Here is an 18,924-nt window from a genome sequence, read left to right as displayed (position 1 = left end):
CTCCTCCTCCTGTTTCCTTCTCTCCTCTTCTTTTTTCCTCTCCTCCTCCTCTCTTTCTCTCCTCCTCTTCTGTGATTTTTCGCTGTGCCTCTTTGTACATGTCATTGGTGTAAAACTCTGCTGTGTTTATTTTTAACATGCTTTCAATCTTCTCAAACAGATGTTTGACCTGTTCTCTATTACTCCTTTCATCATTGTTGAATGACAGATACCTTCCTTCACAGCTGTTATAGATTCTATTTAGACTCTCATGCCTTAAGCAGTCCTCTACAGTTATACCTTTCAGCTGATCTACATGAGTGAACAGTATAATCGTGTACCGTGAAGCATCTTCTCCAAAGTTTTGCTGGATCCATTGTACGGCATTCTCCTCTTCCTCTGTAAATCTCAGTCTGATCACCAGCAGGAACACATGGGGTCCAGGGAGAGACAGTTTGATGCACTGGGCCATCAGTTTCCTCTTTTGGTCATCAGTCCTGTTCCTGTCACAGATTCCTGGTGTGTCAATAACTGCAATGTTTCCCCCCTCAACTTCCCCAACGTGTTTCTCACAGCTGTCAGTCACGTGGCTGGTTAGAGCATTGCTTTCAAACGCTTCCCTTCCCAAGATGGTGTTTCCTGTTGCACTTTTTCCAGATCCAGTCTTACCCACCAGCACGATCCTGAGGGTTCCTAGAATTCAATGTAAATAAAAATGTATGAGTTTGCTTGAAGTATTTACTCAAAATATACGGAGCAAACACTTTTTCATTAACACAAACAAAAATGAATATTGTAACATAAAACCTAAATGCAAAACTGTTAGTAGAATGGTAAATGATAATAATAATAATAATAATAATAATAATAATTGAATAAACATGTTGGATGCTAATTAATGATCAAATATACCTGAGTGAGGTAACTTGGGTCCCCAAGTTCAAAGACAGAGGAGAAGCAGTAGCAGAAAGAAAGAAAGAAAGAAGAGATCAAACCCTCTAGTGTGTTTGGTTCCCTATCGCAGCTGGACTGCGATAAAACGGAAGGGACATGACATAGTCATGGGACCAATCAAAGCACTATTCACTCATGCCGGAAGGCCGAGATACGTCCAATCACTCTCCTGCTAGTGCTATCTCTTAGCTTGTTAACTGGCTAGTTCGTTAGCTTGATAGCGGGCTAGTCCACCTACTACCCTGCAAACTAGCTTGTTGCCTGACGGTTATCACCATTGGGAAAGTAAACGAACTCGGTCTGTACTCCTGTCACTAGTGTGAGTTCAGCGAGTTAAGACTTTTTAGACTTAAGAAGGTTTTGAGTTAGCTACCTAGTTTGTTAGCTCGTTAGCCGGCTAGTCCACTGACTACCCTGCTAGCAGTGGTGGATGAAGTACACTAACTACGTACTTAAGTGAAAGTATAGATACCTGGTGTAAAATATTACTCCAGTAAAAGTGGAAGTATGCACTTTGAATTTCCTTCATATATACTTAAGTATTAAAAGTAAAAGTACCTTGATGAATTATGGTTCTAATGGCCTTTTATCATTTTCACATCAAAGCTCCGGCTCAATCAACTGATATAAGGTGAAAATACTAATGCCATTTAAATAGTGTCTTACATTTGTCTATTAAAAAGAGTATAAGCACAAAACATTGAAAGCTATCTATTGCCATAAGGTAAGACCAAGTGGTTATGAAATAACAGCACTAGAGAACAATTATTTCATTTTACATTTATTTGTAACTTAGTTGCACATTTAATTATAAAAAAATGTGGAGTAAAACATAAGCTCCTTTACTATATCACATCTGTATGTCTGTGTTACCCGTAAACTCATGAATCCTGATTTATGTTTCATAGTATGATAAATAACATTACAGGAATTAGTTCCACAAAATCAGAGAATGTGGTGTTATACTAGTTTGTGCTGAAGACTAGTGATAGTAGTGATATTCCCTACACAACCCTAGGTACAAAAACAGACGAAAGTCAAAACAAAACACTTGACCTCAGATCAAACATGAAAAAAAGTCATTACAGGAACTAGTTTTTGCATAAATTCCACAAAATTACAGAGCATACCAGTCTGCACCGGAGACTGTAAAGAAGTATGTAGTGATACTCTGGTACAAACATATAAAGTCAAAACTAAATACTCGGCCAGACATCACAAGTGGTAAAAAAATGACCATTAAAGGAACTAGTGCTTGCATACATTTTATAATACGAGAAACGATTATGTTACACCAATTTGTGCTTAAGATTATAGAGTAGGATACTCTGGTACAAGCAGAGAGGTAAGTCACAACAAACCAGTTAACCTGACCTACCCTGAATCACAAGTGGCAAGCTCAAACAGCAAGCTTAAAATGGCAGAGCTGTTCACTATTTACCAAAGTTGAAATATTTCTTATTTAGCTTCAGGAGGAGCTGGTTCTCAAATTTTTTTGCATCCAGCCTTGCCCGCCGTGGACTGAAAATCAGCCCAGCTGTGCTAAATAGGCGCTCGCAAGCGGCTTAAGCTGGTAAAGTGGTGTCGAGTTTAAGAGATAACTTACACACTACAGGGTACGACTTTAATATATCCTTGTGGTCTACTTTGGAGGCAAGGTAGCCCTCTAATTGTTTAATATTTTCCTGACCATCAGGTGTCTTCATGCTAGCATCATCTGATGCACTCGAGCCATTAGCTGGCGATTGATGTGAAGTGTCTCCCTCCAGATGGTCCTTAATGTAGTCCATGCCTGAAATGGACATTTAAATAAATGCTAAAAATCAAGTCACTGTAATCATGCATTCCTCAATGTTGAATCAGAACGACAGCATTTTGAAGGTGCTATAAATTTAATGTATACCCATTTGAGCTTAGTAAGCTTTTTAAAGTATTTTGGCTTGTCCTAGATCTAGGCTACACGGTATGTTGATATCTTTTTTTTAATCAAAGCTGGTCTTTAGAAGGTGAACTTAGGTTATTTCTTTCAGTAGCAAATTCCAACAGCCAACTCTTTAGGCGCCATACCATGCATTTATTTAACAAGTCAAAATGCATTCAACTTGACTTATGTGAACATCAGTGGTATAGCCTCTAGTGGCTAAAACACTAGCTTGCTTAGCTAAGTGGGTGCGCGAACATCCCGGCTAGAATCACAAACACTCAAAAGTGTGCCCCCCTACCAATTTCAGTATTTACCATTTCAGTATGCAGGTACATATTCTACGAACTGCAGTGAAACGGTACAAAATAGCAATCCAATTCATTGTATTAAATCGGATATTCCATCTGCTTTGAGCAGTGTGATACAAGCTATGCTAGTGTTTAGCTGCTAGTTAACTCATTTAGCCGAACACACAATGCAGACAATGTAGGTTAAATTAAAAATAATTCGGTTGCTAGTCATCAAATCTACCAGAATAAAAATCACTTACCTCAACGTGTTTCTTTAAATTGGAGGGCAAATTCTTGAAAGAAGATATTGTATTGTGCTTAGGCAGGCAGAGAAGACACTTCAAATAAAATGAGTCCTTCTTCCTTTCTTCCAATTCAAAAAGTTCGACCAAATAAGGCCAAAGGTGTTCAGGCAAGTAAGTATCAGCCGTTTCTTCCATCATTTCCATCATTTATGTAGCGTTAAGTAAGCATGAGCATAAAACATCCTCAAAATGCTGCAGTTTCGTTGTAACGAATTCAACGTAGCTCGCGCTCAACGAACGAACGAAACAGACGAAACCAAAAGGACTTCAGAGCAAATCGCGCGCTGAACCCTGATTGGTGTGATTGTGCACTCGCTTTGCCCTCTCATTATTTGATTCGCTTTGGTAAAAAGGAACGAGAGGTTTTACTAAATGTAATGGAGTAAAAAGTACGAATTTTCACTTTGAAATGTAGTGGAGTCAAAGTATAAAGTCTCACCAAATAGAAATACTTGAGTAAAGTACAGATACATCTATATGTTACTTAAGTACAGGAACAAATTACATTTACTTCGTTACTGTCCACCACTGCCTGCTAGCTAGCTTGCCGTCAACGGCTGTCACCATTGGTAAGGTTATCAAACTCGTTCTGTACAAATTTTTCTCTCGTTCCAGTGCCTCAGCAGGCTAAATGCCTCGCATGCTGGGACCGCAGAGATGCAAGACGGCCGACGCCTGCTCAGATTGGAGAGACTCTCCCAGCTGAGGAGTGCACACCGTCGGCAACAGGTAGCGGGGAGTCCGGTAGCCGCTTAACTGCTGCAGCCGCCCCCGCTGCACCATCCCAGTCCTTCACCCTCCCTCCTGGTAACAGCACACCACGAGGCAGTGAAGCTCCCTCACTGCTTTCCAACCAGCCCATTCCAGATGTGGATTTCGGGCTGGAGACGGAGAGCCTGCTGGACAACAGCTAGAGGGACGTGTGAGTGGTCGACGACACTGAAATGGGCTAGACACCGGGCACCCTCTCCCCATGACCCCGAGTCAGCAGCTACTTGGTGTAGCACTGAGGGAAACTGTCCGGCTAGGTCTCCTCCACCCAGCACGCAATCATCGCTGCTGGATGGGGAATACTACTGTGGCCCTCCTGTGTCAGCCCCCACACCGAAAAAGACTGCCCGCTGCTCACATGCAACCTTCATGTCAAGCACGGTGTGTCAGTTTTCACAAGCACAGCACTCACATGTCACAAACACTGCCCTTGTAGGCGCAGCAGTAAGTCATGCGTGTGTAAATTCCCCCTCAACGCATCCACCACGGCACCCATATGCCCACATTTTTCAAGCAACGTGACGGTGTGCCCCCAGATCTTGACCCCCCTCCCTAAGCAGAGCAGACACAGATCTAGACATCGGCAGGTTGGCCCTGAGCGGGTTTACTCCCAGCCCCACACCGGCTTGCTGCCCGCCGTGGGGGTGGGCTGAACAGGTCCCAGCAAACCTGATCGCCTGCCATTGAAGGGAGGGGAAGTGGACTCCCCACCACCAAAAAGACTGCCCGCCGCTCACATGCACCCTTCATGTCAAGCACAGTGTGTCAGTCTCCACAAGCACAACCCTCACATGTCACACACACTGCCCCTGTAGGCGCAGACATAAGTCATGCTTGTGTAAATTTCCCCTCAACATATCCACCTCTGGACCCATACACCCACATTTTTTCAAACAATGTGATGGTGTGCCCCCAGATCTTGACCCCCTCCCTAGATCGAGCGGGCACAGATCTAGACATAGGCAGATTGGCCATGAGCGGTTTTTACTCCTGGCCAATTATTCAACTCAAAGCTCAGCATGAAATGCTGCGCGGAGAGCTGGCACGCATGCACTGCGTCGCCATTGGTGCCAAAAACAATGGGCCTCATTCTCGAACATTTTCTGAAGTTTCTTCTGAAATGTTTCTTACGGGCTTCGGAAAAACAACGTAAGGAAAAGACATCCGACAAATTCATGAACGCTTGAAAATGTGTTCCTATGCAGCAGAAGTGTTCTGAGCTGTGCTCCACCGGAAGAGTTTTCTCAAATTGAAAGCGCGTTCTCGTGCTCCTGAATTTGCATACATACACGCCCCGCCAGCTCCTTATTAGGGCACGCAACCGTAGTGACGTGTTCAGTCGGAATCGACCGAATCTACACGAAAGCAAGGTGGACCGTTGCAGGATGTAGATGTGTCCATTCTATTCCACTATAGCTATATCAACGTGATTGAGTTTAGTGCTTATGTATTTATTCACTTACATTTGCAGTGTTCGTGTACATTCACATTTAGTCATTTAGCAGACCCTTTTGTCCAAAGCGACGTACAAGGGAGAGAACAGTCGAGCTACGAACAATACAGACCTAGTGTAACAATAAATACTACTTTACATAAGAAATAGAAAAACGAAATAGAAAATAAAAACGAAGTGCAGGAATATAACTGCTGTAAGTTCAAGTTAAGCACTAGTAAAAGTGTCAGTTAGGAAGGGAGGTGCTCTCTGAAGAGTTGGGTCTTCAAAAGCTTCTTAAAGGTAGAGAGGGACGCCCCTGCTCTGGTAGTGCTAGGCAGTTCGTTCCACCAACGTGGAACTACAAATGAAAATTCTGGATTGCCGTACTTGCACAAAGGGCAGTGCCAAACGACGCTCACTAGACGAGCGCAGCATTCTGGTGTAGTAATTTTATTTATTTTATGACATCACGGTGCCTCGTAGAATCATGACTATTGCCAAAACGTAATTGTTAATGATACAAATATTCTCGTAATTATTATTATTATAATTATTTTAATCCGAGGATGTCTGTAGAGTTGATGTGAACGCAATCACCAACGATTTCTCACAAATTCATTAACACTTCTAACACGGAGAGTTTTCTTAAATGCGATTCCTCAAAAAAACTGCGTTTTAAGGAATCGCATTTGAGAAAACTCTGGCCGAGTTACGACTGCTATTTCGAGTTCGGAAAGTCTTCTGACGTTCAGAACAAATCCCAGATGAGAAAACTTTCATGAATGCCAAATGTTTTCCTAAATCCAATTCAGAAGAAATGCCTTCTTAAATTCTTCTTAACTGCGTTCGAGAATGAGGCCCAATAACAGTGGGTTATACACTGCAGTTTGCCTGCCCTCCTCCCGGGTTCAAAAGGGGGGTCCAATCTGTAGTTCCGCAAGAGCAGGTCCACTTCCTACAAAGGAAGAAAGGGCTGCTGCTATTCTATTACCTGGACGACTGGCTGCTAGCAGTCGTTCAAGGGAGGCAGCAAGGCAAGAGTGCCACCTAGTGGTGTCACATTTACATCGCCTAGGCCTTGTGGTTAACAGAGAAAATAGCGTTTTGAGCCCCAGCCAAACCGCGCTTTTTCTGGGCATGACACCAGACTCCGCTTCAGTGACGGTCAGTCTGCCTCAAGAAAGGATAAAGGCCATCAGATCGTGCGTAACTCAGTTCTGGCTAGGGCAAAAAGTCTTGTCTCTTCTATGCCAAAGACTGTTGGGCATGATGGCCTCTGCCGTTTTCCTCCAGTTCCTCTTCTCCAGCATGTGCTGAGCAGAATGATGGAGGAGGGCCGAGAATTGCTGTTAGTGGCACCCCATTGGCCCAATCAGCCATAGGTTGCAGATCTGAACAGAATGTCAGTGCAGCCGGCCTGGGAGCTGCCTCCTCGGAGAGACCTCCTATCACAGGCACGCGGCACAATCTGGTATCCCCGGCCGGAGCTGTGGCAGCTCAGAGCCTGGCACCTGACAGTAGAAGGCTCCTAGCTTCAGGGCTTTCAGACTCAGTAGAGGCTGCGATCCAGAGTGCTCGGGCAGTGTCTACCCGATCTCTTTATACGCTGAAGTGGAGCATGTGTGAACGATGGTGTGTCCTGCACGACCCCTTCAACTGCACGCTGGGCGTCATATTAGAATTCCTACAGCAGTTGTTTGATGAGGGGAAGGCAGCTTCCACTCTCAAGGTATACCTGGCGGCCATCTCAGGCATCATTGGCAATTACCCCAGCAGCCATCCTCTAGCGTCACGCTTTATGGCTGGAGTGAGACGTCTCAGGGTGCCTGACAGGCACCTCATACCCTCAGGGGATCTGCTGGTTGTGTTACGTGCTCTAACAGGGCCTCCATTTGAGCCCCTGGAGACGGTGGACATAAAATGTGTCTCTTTAAAGACTGCGCTGTTACTGGCACTGGCACTGGCATCAGCAAAGCGCGTTGGTGACATGCAAGCCCTGTCCGTCAGCCCATCATGCCTTCAGTTCTCGATCGCTGGGGACAAAGTGGTTATGCAACCTAATGCTGCTTACACACCTAAAGTGGTGGCAACCCCATTCCGCAATCAGGTGATTGAGTTGGCAGTGTTCTCGCCTCCTCCTTTCGCGTCAGCAGAGGAGGAACATTTGAATAAGCTTTGCCCAGTACGCGCTCTTCGCTGTTATGTAGAGCGCACTGGGGCCTTCAGCTGTTTGTGTGCTTTGGCGCATGAGCAAAGGGCAGACCTCTGTCAAAACCGAGCCTCTCCCGTTGGATAATAGAGGCTATCGTGTTGTCATATACAAGTTTGTCCTTAGATCCCCTGGAGAAGCTGCATGCGTGCGTATGTGTTACGAGGCGAATTAACCAATCTATGGGTTTTTCTACGGGCAGGGGATCGGTGATCCCTTAGCCTATGTACAAAGTAAATGCCCTGTAATGTTCACCACCAGCTGCTGTATGAACCTCTGGGAGGGCAAAATCAATATAAAGTTGGTGTGTGTGTTGGCTGCCACTGTATTATCACACGTGAGGATATACGGTCCCTTCCGTTATATCGTAGTCCAGCTGTGATAGGGAACGTCTTGTTACTTACGTAACCTCGGTTCCCTAAGCAGGGACCAGATATAACGAGAGTTGCGTGTACAGTGTTTGCTCTTGGATTAGGTTTTCTACGCTCAGTTTCTTTTCCAAGATAGATACGTCCGCGTCATCCCTATTTAAGGGCTCCTAAGGGGGCGGGCTCAGGAGAGCGATCGGACGTATCTCGGCCTTCCGGCGTGAGTGAATAGTGCTTCGATTGGTCCCATGACTACGTCATATACCTTCCGTTATATCTGGTCCCTGCTTAGGGAACCGAGGTTATGTAAGTAACCGAGACGTTTTGTACCTTAAGACCCATTACCCCCTGTGACAGAGCGCATGGCGACTGTCACGTGAAGCAGTGATTTCCCCGCAGATCATAATTACTGATTATATGAGACGTTCGGATGGACATAAATATGAACGTTGGAGTATGTGATTATGTTGTGTGATATGCATAGATGTGATACGATGTGGGGACCAACATAGATGGGGTTTCTGTGTGCATTGATCGGTGGCCAAAATGTTTAGTTGCATACTCACCGGTTGCCTGTGTCTTACGTGAGCGTGGGAAGCAAACGGGGATGCAGGGCGGTGAATGATTTTCTGTGTTTGTTTCGCGCGCTGCTAGGGAAGAGCTCATTAGGGCAGGGGTGTTCCTAGTTATCTAACTAACTCTTTGATAAAGTGTTTAGGGTAGAATTAATAATATAACATGCATGTTCATACGTCACTTCTTATGCCAGTATGCGTGGAAGAAGAGAATACTGTGCGAAACGGCTGATTGACTAATGCACATTTAATGGTAACGGCAAGCTGTTTAAATACATGCCGCACAGCTCAGTTGGGGAGAGGTCGCTGGCGTGAGCATACCTTAGTTGATGCTGGTGTGAATTCCAGGTGACTAGATAGCTTGGGCATTGTCCCCGTGTTGGTTTTATTTTGCATTGTGTTTTGTTTGGTTGTTTGTATTGTCTGTTCAAACTACCGGACTACAAGAAAATTAAAAAACCCCTTTGTGGAAGTACTGGTGTGCCTTTCATCCATCCCTTAAGTCTGACCAAACCAACCACTCGGGCACACTCCTTTACACCCCCCTTTTGCCATTAAGACCACATTCTGCCCCTGATGCCCTAAGATAACATTCTCCCCCCACCAACCCTTCGGTCATCTGGGTATGCCCAGGCAGATGTCACAATGAGCCTAGTCAAAATGCTATGGCAGATACTTTGGATTGCAATGAAACCATGATCAGATTGCTGCCCACATCGTAAGAATCAATTCAATATAAAACATGCTACATTCATATACATTTGCACATAACTTGGAATTCACAAACATCCTGAGGTTCTCTCTGTGACAATGGGGGGAAGGCTGAAGCAACAACAAAAAGCTAATGGAATGCACAATGGGGTCATTAGTTCAACTGTGACCAGGCCATGGAGTGCCTGATAGCACCCAATGCATAGGGGTTGCTGTGAATTTTATAAATGTAATCATTCTCAGAGTGAATTTTGCCTTACACATGCAATTCAGGTATTTTGAAACTAATGGAATATGTGGCGCCAGAGAACACAGACTATTGTCTATATAAACTTTGTGTCTTGTGTTTAACTTTGCTTATTTCTCGTCTGCTGCAGTTTGGGAGAGAGCCCGGGTTCTCTCTCTCTCTGAGAGTGGGCCCGTGCCTCTCTCTGACATTGTTGTTGTTGAATAAATATACTTATATGCAACTCTGGAGTCCTGAGGTAACTTCAGAGAAATGTACCCTAACACAAACCATTATCTCTTGCTATGTTTATGAGGTTGTCTGTATGATAATAAAGTATTTTGCAGCCTGGAAACCAATCCCTTGAGAGTTTGGACTTTATTACTCACCTCTATTTACGCACCTCTCTCTACGCACTCCAAATTCTTTTGGTTTATTTTTTCCTGTAATTACATTAGAATAAACAAAAGGCTAATGTATGAATATGACCCAGTAAGTATTAGGCAAAGGCTTTTCATTTGCATGATAATTAAAATTAAGTTATCCTCGTGAACCTGCATACACAGAATTGACTAGCCCCCTGCCTAAGTCAGCTTCTGTGTCATCTAGCCCCCTGTCTTGTATAGTTAGGGTGACCAGACGTCCTCTTTTACCCGGACATGTCCTCTTTTCGAGACCTAAAAAATGCGTCCGGCAGGGATTCCAAAATAGTCCGGGATTTTGCCTCTTCGGATATTTGTGTTTGTCTGGGTCTGCAAGTGCCGTTTACGCACCTCAAAGTTCCCTGGGCCTTGTATTTTGCCGTTGGAATAATTAGAAATTAATTTGATGTCATTTTAAAACACCTACATCACACAGCAAGTGGATATAAGCATGCACGCACACACACACACACACACACACACACACAAACACACACACAAACAAATGCAAATCACATTTAGGATAACAGCCTTCTTCCTGTATGCTGTGACAACGCAACTACAGGCGGCAAGCTGGCATCATGGAACAAGTTAAAAAGAAACTGTCTCTGGAGAGTTTAAAACAATACAAAACGAAGGGAAATCTACTGTATGGAGATATTTCTGCTTAGTAGTCAATGTGGATTCTAATGAGGCTACTGGATATGTCCAATGTAAGACGTGTAAAGTTGTAAAGAAATATGATAGTAAACGGACAGGGAATTCCGCCCTGCAGCTCCAAGTGGATGGAGTCTGCAAGACGACTGATGATACCGGCCTCTTTTGCAACCGAGCATTGCCGCCTTCGATAGTAGCTCAAGAAAAATCCCACTCGTCGATGCCCGAGATTAATAAAGGCAGGGTATTCATAAAAAACGTACGTAAATGTGACATTAGTGTGAACAGTTGAGACATTGACTCCGTCGGCCTCGGGTAGGGGTGAGGTTCGGACAAATTATTTGAATTGCTGTTGGGCTCGGGCACTACTCTGTCGGACGGGGGCTTGGAGAGAATAATTCGGCCCGATCCACACTCTAACACACACACACACACACACCAGTGCTCAGTAGTGTAGGATATTCAAGTCAGACTTATTGAATCACGCATACCTTGTCTCCTTCTTGCTTTTGCTACTTCTTCTTCTTTTCCTGCTCCTCTTGCTCCTCTTGCTAGTGCTGCTCCTACTACTACTCTTGCTAGTTCTGCTCCTACTACTACTCCTGCTTTGAATGGTAAACTTATTCCTACTAGAATCCAATTAAGAATGGAAGCTCTTTTTTTATTTGCTTTGCATTTCTGCCTCTTTTCCTCTTCATTTCTTTGCCTCTTTTCTGCTGCTGCCTTCATCTCTTCTCTTCTTCTCTCATCTTCATTCCTTCTCTCTTCCTCTTTTCGTGTCTCTTCGTGATGCCTCCATTCTTCTTCCTGTTTCCTTCTCTCCTCTTCTTGTCTCTTTCTCTCCTCTTCTTGTCTCCTCCTGTCTTCTTCTCTTCTTCTTTCATCTTCAAACCTCTTTCCCTCTTCCTCTTTTCGTATATCTTCACTTTGCCTCCATTCTTCTTCCAGTTTCCTTCTCTCCTCTTCTTGTTTCTTTCTCTCTTCTTCTTGTCTTCTCAATTCTTCTTCCAGTTTTCTTCTCTCATCTTCTTTTTGCCTCTCCTCCTCCTGTCTCTTTCTCTCCTCCTCTTGTCTCCTCCTGTCTTCTTCTCTTCTTCGCTCATCTTCATGCCTCTTTCTCTCTTTCTCTTTTCGTGTCTCTTCCCTCTGCCTCCATTCTTCTTCCAGTTTCCTTCTCTCCTCTTCTTTTTTCCTCTCCTCCTCCTGTCTCTTTCTCTCTTCCTCTTCTGTGATTTTTCGCTGTGCCTCTTTGTACATGTAATTGGTGTAAAACTCTCCTTTGTTTATTTTGAACATGCTTTCAATCTTCTCAAACAGATGTTTGACCTGTTCTCTATTACTCCTTTCATCATTGTTGAATGACAGATACCTTCCTTCACAACTGCAAAAGATTCTATTTAGACTCTGATACCTTAAGTAGTCCTCCACAGTTCTACCTTTCAGCTGATCTACATGAGTGAACAGTATAATTGTGCACCGTGAAGCATCTTCTCCAAAGTTGGCCTGGATCCAATTTACGGCTTTCTCCTCTTGCCTTGTGAATCTCACTCCCAGTCTGATCACCAGCAGGAACACATGGGGTCCAGGGAGAGACAGGTTGATGCACTGGGCCATCAGTTTCCTCATTTGGTCATCAGTCTTGTTCCTGTCATAGATTCCTGGTGTGTCAATGACTGCAATGTTTCTACCCTCCACTTCCCCACAGTGTTTCTCACAGATGTCAGTCACGTGACTGGGTAGAGCATTGCTTTCAAACGCTTCTCTTCCCAAGATGGTGTTTCCTGTTGCACTTTTTCCAGATCCAGTCGTACCCACCAGCACGATCCTGAGGTCAACAGTTCCTAGAATTCAAAGTAAATAAAAAATGATACATAAAACCCAAATGCAAAACTGAAAGTAGAATGGTAAATAATAATAATAATAGCAATTATAATTGAATAAACATGTTAGATGCTAATTAGACCAAATGTACTTGAATGATCAAATATACCTGAGTGAGGGAACTTGGGTCCCAGAGCTCAAAGACAGAGGAGAAACAGTAGAAGAAAGAGAGAAGAGATCAAAAAGGGTTTTGTAATTCAAGACCCATTACCCCCCATTTGCCATTAAGACCACATTCTGCCCCTGGTGCCCTAAGATAACATTCTCCCCCCACCAACCGGTTGGGGCAGACAATCACTTTACTTGAGGGATGGATTACACCCAAACGCGAAAGGCTCCCGCGTGCTAGCGGTAAAAGTTTACTACACCGTGACATGCAGTCGCCGTGTCCGTCCTCAAGAATGACTACCTGCCTCTGACCTCCGCTCATTTCTGGTGAAATCTAGTCTACTACAGCATGCAGCACCTAGCGCCCCCTGCTGTCCCTTACTGTACTGACAACAAATAGGAAGAATCGATAACTACCCAATACTAGGCACAATACTAGGCATGGAAAACATGGAGTGGATCGCAGTGTATAACGGAGCTTGCAGAGACTTCCAGCCTCAGCTCTGTCTCCTACCACCATGGAGATGCTAGACACACAATCCCTCACAAATAAATCCCTCCTTATATACGACCATATTCAAGACAAAGGGCTTGACTTCATGTGCCTAACATTAACCATTGGCATAAACCAGGGGACTACTCCGTGCTTAATGAAGCATGCCCCCCTGAATACAACTTCATGTAGAAAGCCTTCAGCTCTGGTCGTGGTGGTGGACTGGCCATCATGCACCGGGCTGAACTAAAACTGTCTCCTCTGCCAATGCCTGATCTTTCTATGGAATGCTTGACCTTCAAATGCAAACCTCCATACTCCATGACAGTGCTTCTAATATACCGTCCTCCAAAACCAAACCCATCATTTCTACCTGAGATTAGCGATCTGCTTACCTCACTCTGCACTATGTCAACTAACATTGTCATTGTCTGTGATTTAAATATCCATGTTGACAACCCCTCCTGTCAGTTTGCAGCAGATTTCCTGAGTGTGCTTGAGTGTCTTGGCCTGCGGGCAGCATGTTGAGGTTCCTACTCACACCAAGGGGCACTCTCTTATCTGATCTGGTTATCACTGACTCTGCTCCCATCAGTAACCTACAGGTTTATGATCTCGGTGTGTCCGACCACAAGGTGGTCTCAACGGCCTTGACTTTTATGCTGCCTACTAATAGACCTAAGTGTCAAATGTCTTTCCGAAACTGGAAAAGCATTGACACAGGCACTATGACCATGGATCTCCAGCTCATCACGTGCCCAAATTCTGCATCAATGGATGAATTATATAATACATCGCTAAGCGGTGTTTTTGATCTCCATGCCCCTGTCAAGTCACGTGAGGAAAATGTCTCACACTCCGCTCCCTGGTTCACACATGAGCTGCAGAAAATAAAAACAGCTGGGCGTGTCCTGGAACGACGCTGCAGACACTCTGGGCTGAGTGTCCATAAACTGGCTTGCCGTGAGCCTCAAAGGGCCTACTCCAATTCCCTTAAAGATGCTCGCACACAGTTCTATTCCAGCTTAATCAATAAAAACCCTGGCATCTTTAAACAGCTTTTTTCTACCATAAACCATCTCCTGAAGCCACAACAATCCTCTTCAACTGATGCTACAGAGGAGTGCAATGCAACAGCTTCATTGACTTTTTCAGATCCAAGGTCAACATCATTCGCTCTGTGATGTCCAGCTCTCCATCTCTGCTTCCCTCTGACACCAACACCTTATCTACATCTCGCTGAGGTTCAGGAAAGCCATGTTGAGGAAATCATCAGAAAAATGAAATCCTGTACCCAGTGGCGTAACGTAGTAACGACGGGCCCATGTGCGAGATATTATGACGGCCCCCCCTAGTGAAAAAATAAATAAATAAATAAAAAAAACGTTCCCTACTTCCGCAATCGCGTCTAAAACCTCTAATCAAAGGTGTTTTTTTATCGATATGAATGGGGTTTAATTAATCAACCTTTCATATTTCAGAAGCGATGGGTGTGTACACAATGAACTAAGTCTTATTTGACTCTCAGCAAGAACATTAATAATAATAGAGACCACTATTTACCCATCTTGTAGCCTAGTAATCCTGCCCTACCATAATGTATGTAGGCCATGGGCGTCGCCACAATATAACTTGGGGGGATCACGTCCCCCTCACTTTAAAAAAAAAGTCGTTTGGCCCCCCCCACATTTGCCATCAAAATATTAGTACATGACTGGTCTACTAGTCCAGCGTTCTTTCCATTGCTTCACAATCAAATCCGTTCGACTTTATCAGTAGGGGGAATACCCATAGCAATATAAATCCACTCCGCGTTTTCCTGGTTTCCTACACATCACGCACCAGATTCAACTCCCATACTCTTTGATTGAAGCGTTGAGCTAGCTGTTGTAGGTGGTCCTACCATAGACTACATTACCCAGAGTCCCCCTTTTCTCCTGTATCCCTTATCTGATTCGGACTGACTCGGTATTGGCCGCAATCAAGGTCATAAAACTGGTGACGCGTTCTGCCCTTTATCACGGCGGCAAACCCAAAACTCGGTCTCTCTCGTTTGGATTCGCTGCAGTGAAGTCCTTTCATCATATAGAGACACCCTCCCTGCAGATGACCCCTCATCAGGACAAAGGACGACACGACGACTCATAGCTTATAGGACTTCTGATCAAAGTTCTAATCTATTTGAAATCGCTAGTTAAAACCTGAGTATATCGATATAATACGCTGCAGCCCCGCAGTTTAATTGAATAGGAGAAGGCGACCGGATCCCTCCTCCCTGCTATTCAAGTCGACGGAAAGAATTCTTCACCCCCCTTCACGACTCATCCCGACCCTCACCAGGCCGTACCAGAGTCCAGTCGACGGATTGATTAAGAAGGAAGAAACCCCGGGCATTCCCAGAAGCCTGCGTTCCACGCTGCTCCAAGGAAACCCGCAGAAAACATCTTGGTCGCCACGCAAGAGCGATCGAAGTAAGGCTGATATCTGGGCAGAATTTAGTTTTACATGTATGTTTTAATCTGTGTGATAAGTTTTGTTATTTGATTTCGTTAAGATCTAAATGCAAACTGTAATTTCACAAGCTACCCGGTCTTTGACCGTTAATAATCTTGCTTAGTTCTTTTGCTAGTTAATTAGATAGGACTGTGCATGCACTATCTCTCTATCTCTTTCTCTCTCTCTCTAACTCCCTTTTGCATCACCACACGAACATATACACGCACACATTGCAATCTCAGTGTTGTCGAAGATCGTAGTATTTGAATTAAGGCCTAACCAGGATTTGTCCTTAAGGCAAAGTCCTTTGTTCTAGGCATTCCATACTCGTGTACCTCCCCCCAACTAAAGTTGCGCCTAAGCAAACTAAAGTTTCCTGTCCCGGACCCGCAGCCGCATCCGGTGACTATTCTGAGACACGATTGACTTCGCGCACATAGCATCCCTCACCTGTGCGCTTGCGCACAGCCTTCCTCTCACTCCCCCCATCTCTCCATTGAGCGCGCGACCGCGTTTATTCGCAACTGCGCATCCCCACACACGCACCCGCTCACACACGCACGCATCCGCTCACACACACACACACACACACAGACAGAGACGAGGAAGCAAACGCACCCTCCTCTGCCTTGCTGAAACAGAGTACCTCATTTCACAACTCCACTTTGTGCCTTGCTCGTTTTGTTACTCCAGTGTATTGTGATTATACCTGATTTTATATTACTGTTAATCACCGTTTATTACTTTTAATAAATTGTTTATATTATACTTAAACAATTGTCTTGCCTGTTATTGTTCCAATATTACACTGAAAGCCATTTTCCGCCAATCAAGTACTTCAAATGCCTTCACTTTTCTAGTTGTTTCATAAAGTGTTATAGACTGTGTAGTGATATTGTAGTACTTTAGTATTGTGATACCATACATAGATTGTAGCATAGTGATACAACTAGAACTTTCCATTGTTTAGTAATTTAATTGTAAAATATTAAATACTAAATTTAATGATTATTAAATTTTATGAGACTGATTTAATTGACTTAATGTAATAACCCCGGTTTCACCTACATAATTTGGTGCCCCCTGTGAGGCTTGGTATTGTTGGCTTCAGTGGTATTGTGGCAATAACAGATAAGAATCCAACCCCCTGAGTAACTCCAGGACCCTACCAGGTCCATTGAAACTGCCAAGGCGTAAATCAAATGTGGTTTTGAGTAATAACAGTGTCGTGATACTAACTGTGTAATAACATACTAATTATCTTAACAGTCCCCGTTCTACACGGTAAGTTAATTAGTGGGAGCCCATACTTGTAGTACCAGCAACCACTGGAGACACAAGTACTGTTTGTTACCATAGCAACCGGCACTGTCAGTTGTATTTGTTGTAACCAGAGAGAAACTAGTAATCATTGTAACTGTAAAATAACACGGTAGCTATAGCGTTGGTGTAAGTCACAGGTCAGAGGCCCTCACCTGTGCACCTCCCTGGTGTTATCAGACATAACACTGTTGTAGTTTTGCGTTGTGACTACCTGCACTAGCTTGCATTGAAAGGGTGATTAGGCATCAGTGACCACGTCATTAGCTTGCCAGGCGGAGTTCCGTGCCCACACTAGGCAGACAGGATGAGCCAGCAAACCCCACACGCATCAGGAGCTGAAGCTCCTGAGGGCTCCGACCAACTCTTTGAATTGGTTGCGGACCTCCTCAAAATCTCCGCTGGAGAGAGGAGGACTTATAGAGACATGGGCCTAGAATTGTGTCAGGCTAAGATTAACGAGATAGTCAATCATGTCCGCGACCCCCATAGGGGAGCCTTAATCACGCACGACGTGATAGGCAGACTGTTCCTGCTCCAGAACCAGATGTACGGACGGGACACAGAAACTTTCTTAATGGAGAACCAGGCACTGAGTTCTAGTCGTGACCGACTAGATGCAGTCAACCAGAAACTGCATTAGGAGCTCGGGCTCCACAACCAGGCACTGGCAGAATGCTCAGGCAGACTCCAGGAAAGCGAGAGGGCCCACAGAGAAGCTGTGGAGAACCAGGCCATGAAGGCAGCCCAAGAGACGCGCGCCACGGCCCTAGGGGGGGCGAGAGCACCCCCCAGAGAGACAGAGGTAGAATCAGCATCAGCAGCTAGGAGAGGAGGAGCGTCAGACTCTGACGCGTCCTATTACAGCGCCTCGCGCAAAGCAATCCTCTCCGCTAACCCTAGGCGCCCTGCTGTAACCTCCTCTCACCCTTCCAGTGGCGACAGTTCACGCCCACCAACACCTGTAGGACCCCTAAGGCCACAGGCTGTTAAGAAGGAAAAGGAGAGAGGGAAAAATCACAAAGAAGTGAAATTTACGCACCGTAAACCCCCCTCCTCATCCCCATCCTCATCCTCATCCTCGTCCTCGGATGACTCTGATGAGGGTAGCTTCTCCTCAGGGAGATACTCCTCGGATAGCTCAGGCAGTGACCGCTCCAGGAGGTCGAGGAGGTCAAGGAAGTCACGGAGAGAGAGGTCCCCAGGTCCCCGCATGCGTCAGCTCGACTCCCTCGCCAAGGACATTGAGCGTTTTGACCCAAAGAGCGGTAATTCTAACATAGAGGATTACCTTAGAGAGATCAAACACTCTCTAGGCGACCTACCTCATGCCACCTCCCGCGAAAAGCTGAAATTACTCTGGAAAACCACCAGCAGAACAGTTCACGCTTTTATAGAGACGCAGGCCTCTCGCACCCGTAACAAGTACTCCAGGCTGTGCAAGGTTTTGCGGGAGGAGTACTCCTCCTACACTGATGAGACCTTAGCCACCATCAGTGCCATTCAAATTAAGCAAAGAAGAACAGAACCCCCACGCGAATACTACACGCGTTTAAGACACGCGTACTTCCAAGGCAGTAGCGCCCCAGGCCTGGAAGACAATAAGGGTTTCAGGTCACTGTTCATCCACAACCTCCACCCATGTGTGCGCACCCATGTTGCCCTAACTTTCCAGCAGGGTAAACCCACAATGCGGGAAATAAGGAAAAAGGCACAAATGACATGGGAGACTGTCGTGCGCCCGACAGACCAACCAGAGGAGGAGTCTAGAGTGCTCAGCATTCAACCCACAGCGGGTGA

General features: G+C 45.0%; 1 protein-coding gene across 1 annotated transcript; it reads right to left on the bottom strand.

Moving 5' to 3' along the window:
* Window positions 1–4,827: 4,827 nt before the first annotated feature.
* LOC105902844 (GTPase IMAP family member 7-like) lies at window positions 4,828–18,339 on the bottom strand. Its single transcript, XM_031562033.1, has 4 exons — window positions 18,163–18,339; window positions 18,053–18,110; window positions 11,719–12,667; window positions 4,828–4,900 (listed from the first exon to the last, which is right to left on the bottom strand). The coding sequence occupies exons 1-4, from the start codon at window positions 18,337–18,339 to the stop codon at window positions 4,828–4,830; spliced, it is 1,257 nt and encodes a 418-aa protein (XP_031417893.1).
* Window positions 18,340–18,924: the final 585 nt, after the last annotated feature.

Source organism: Clupea harengus, chromosome 24 (genome assembly GCF_900700415.2).
Source record: "Clupea harengus chromosome 24, Ch_v2.0.2, whole genome shotgun sequence".
Taxonomy (NCBI): Eukaryota; Metazoa; Chordata; class Actinopteri; order Clupeiformes; family Clupeidae; genus Clupea; species Clupea harengus.
This window is presented reverse-complemented; position numbering and strand designations above follow the sequence as displayed.

What these genes read in the sequence shown, in the direction of transcription:
- LOC105902844 (XM_031562033.1), bottom strand. Translation starts at nt 18,339, where the DNA reads ATGCGGGGACCTGGGGACCTCTCTCTCCGTGACTTCCTTGACCTCCTC. An exon ending in AGGAGGGGGGTTTACGGTGC is followed by an intron (nt 18,111 to 18,162) that starts GTAAATTTCACT and finishes CCTTCTTAACAG; the next exon opens with CCTGTGGCCTTAGGGGTCCT. An exon ending in AAAGAGGAAGAGGGAAAGAG is followed by an intron (nt 4,901 to 11,718) that starts GTTTGAAGATGA and finishes CTTCAATGGCAG; the next exon opens with GCGATCAGGTTTGCTGGGAC.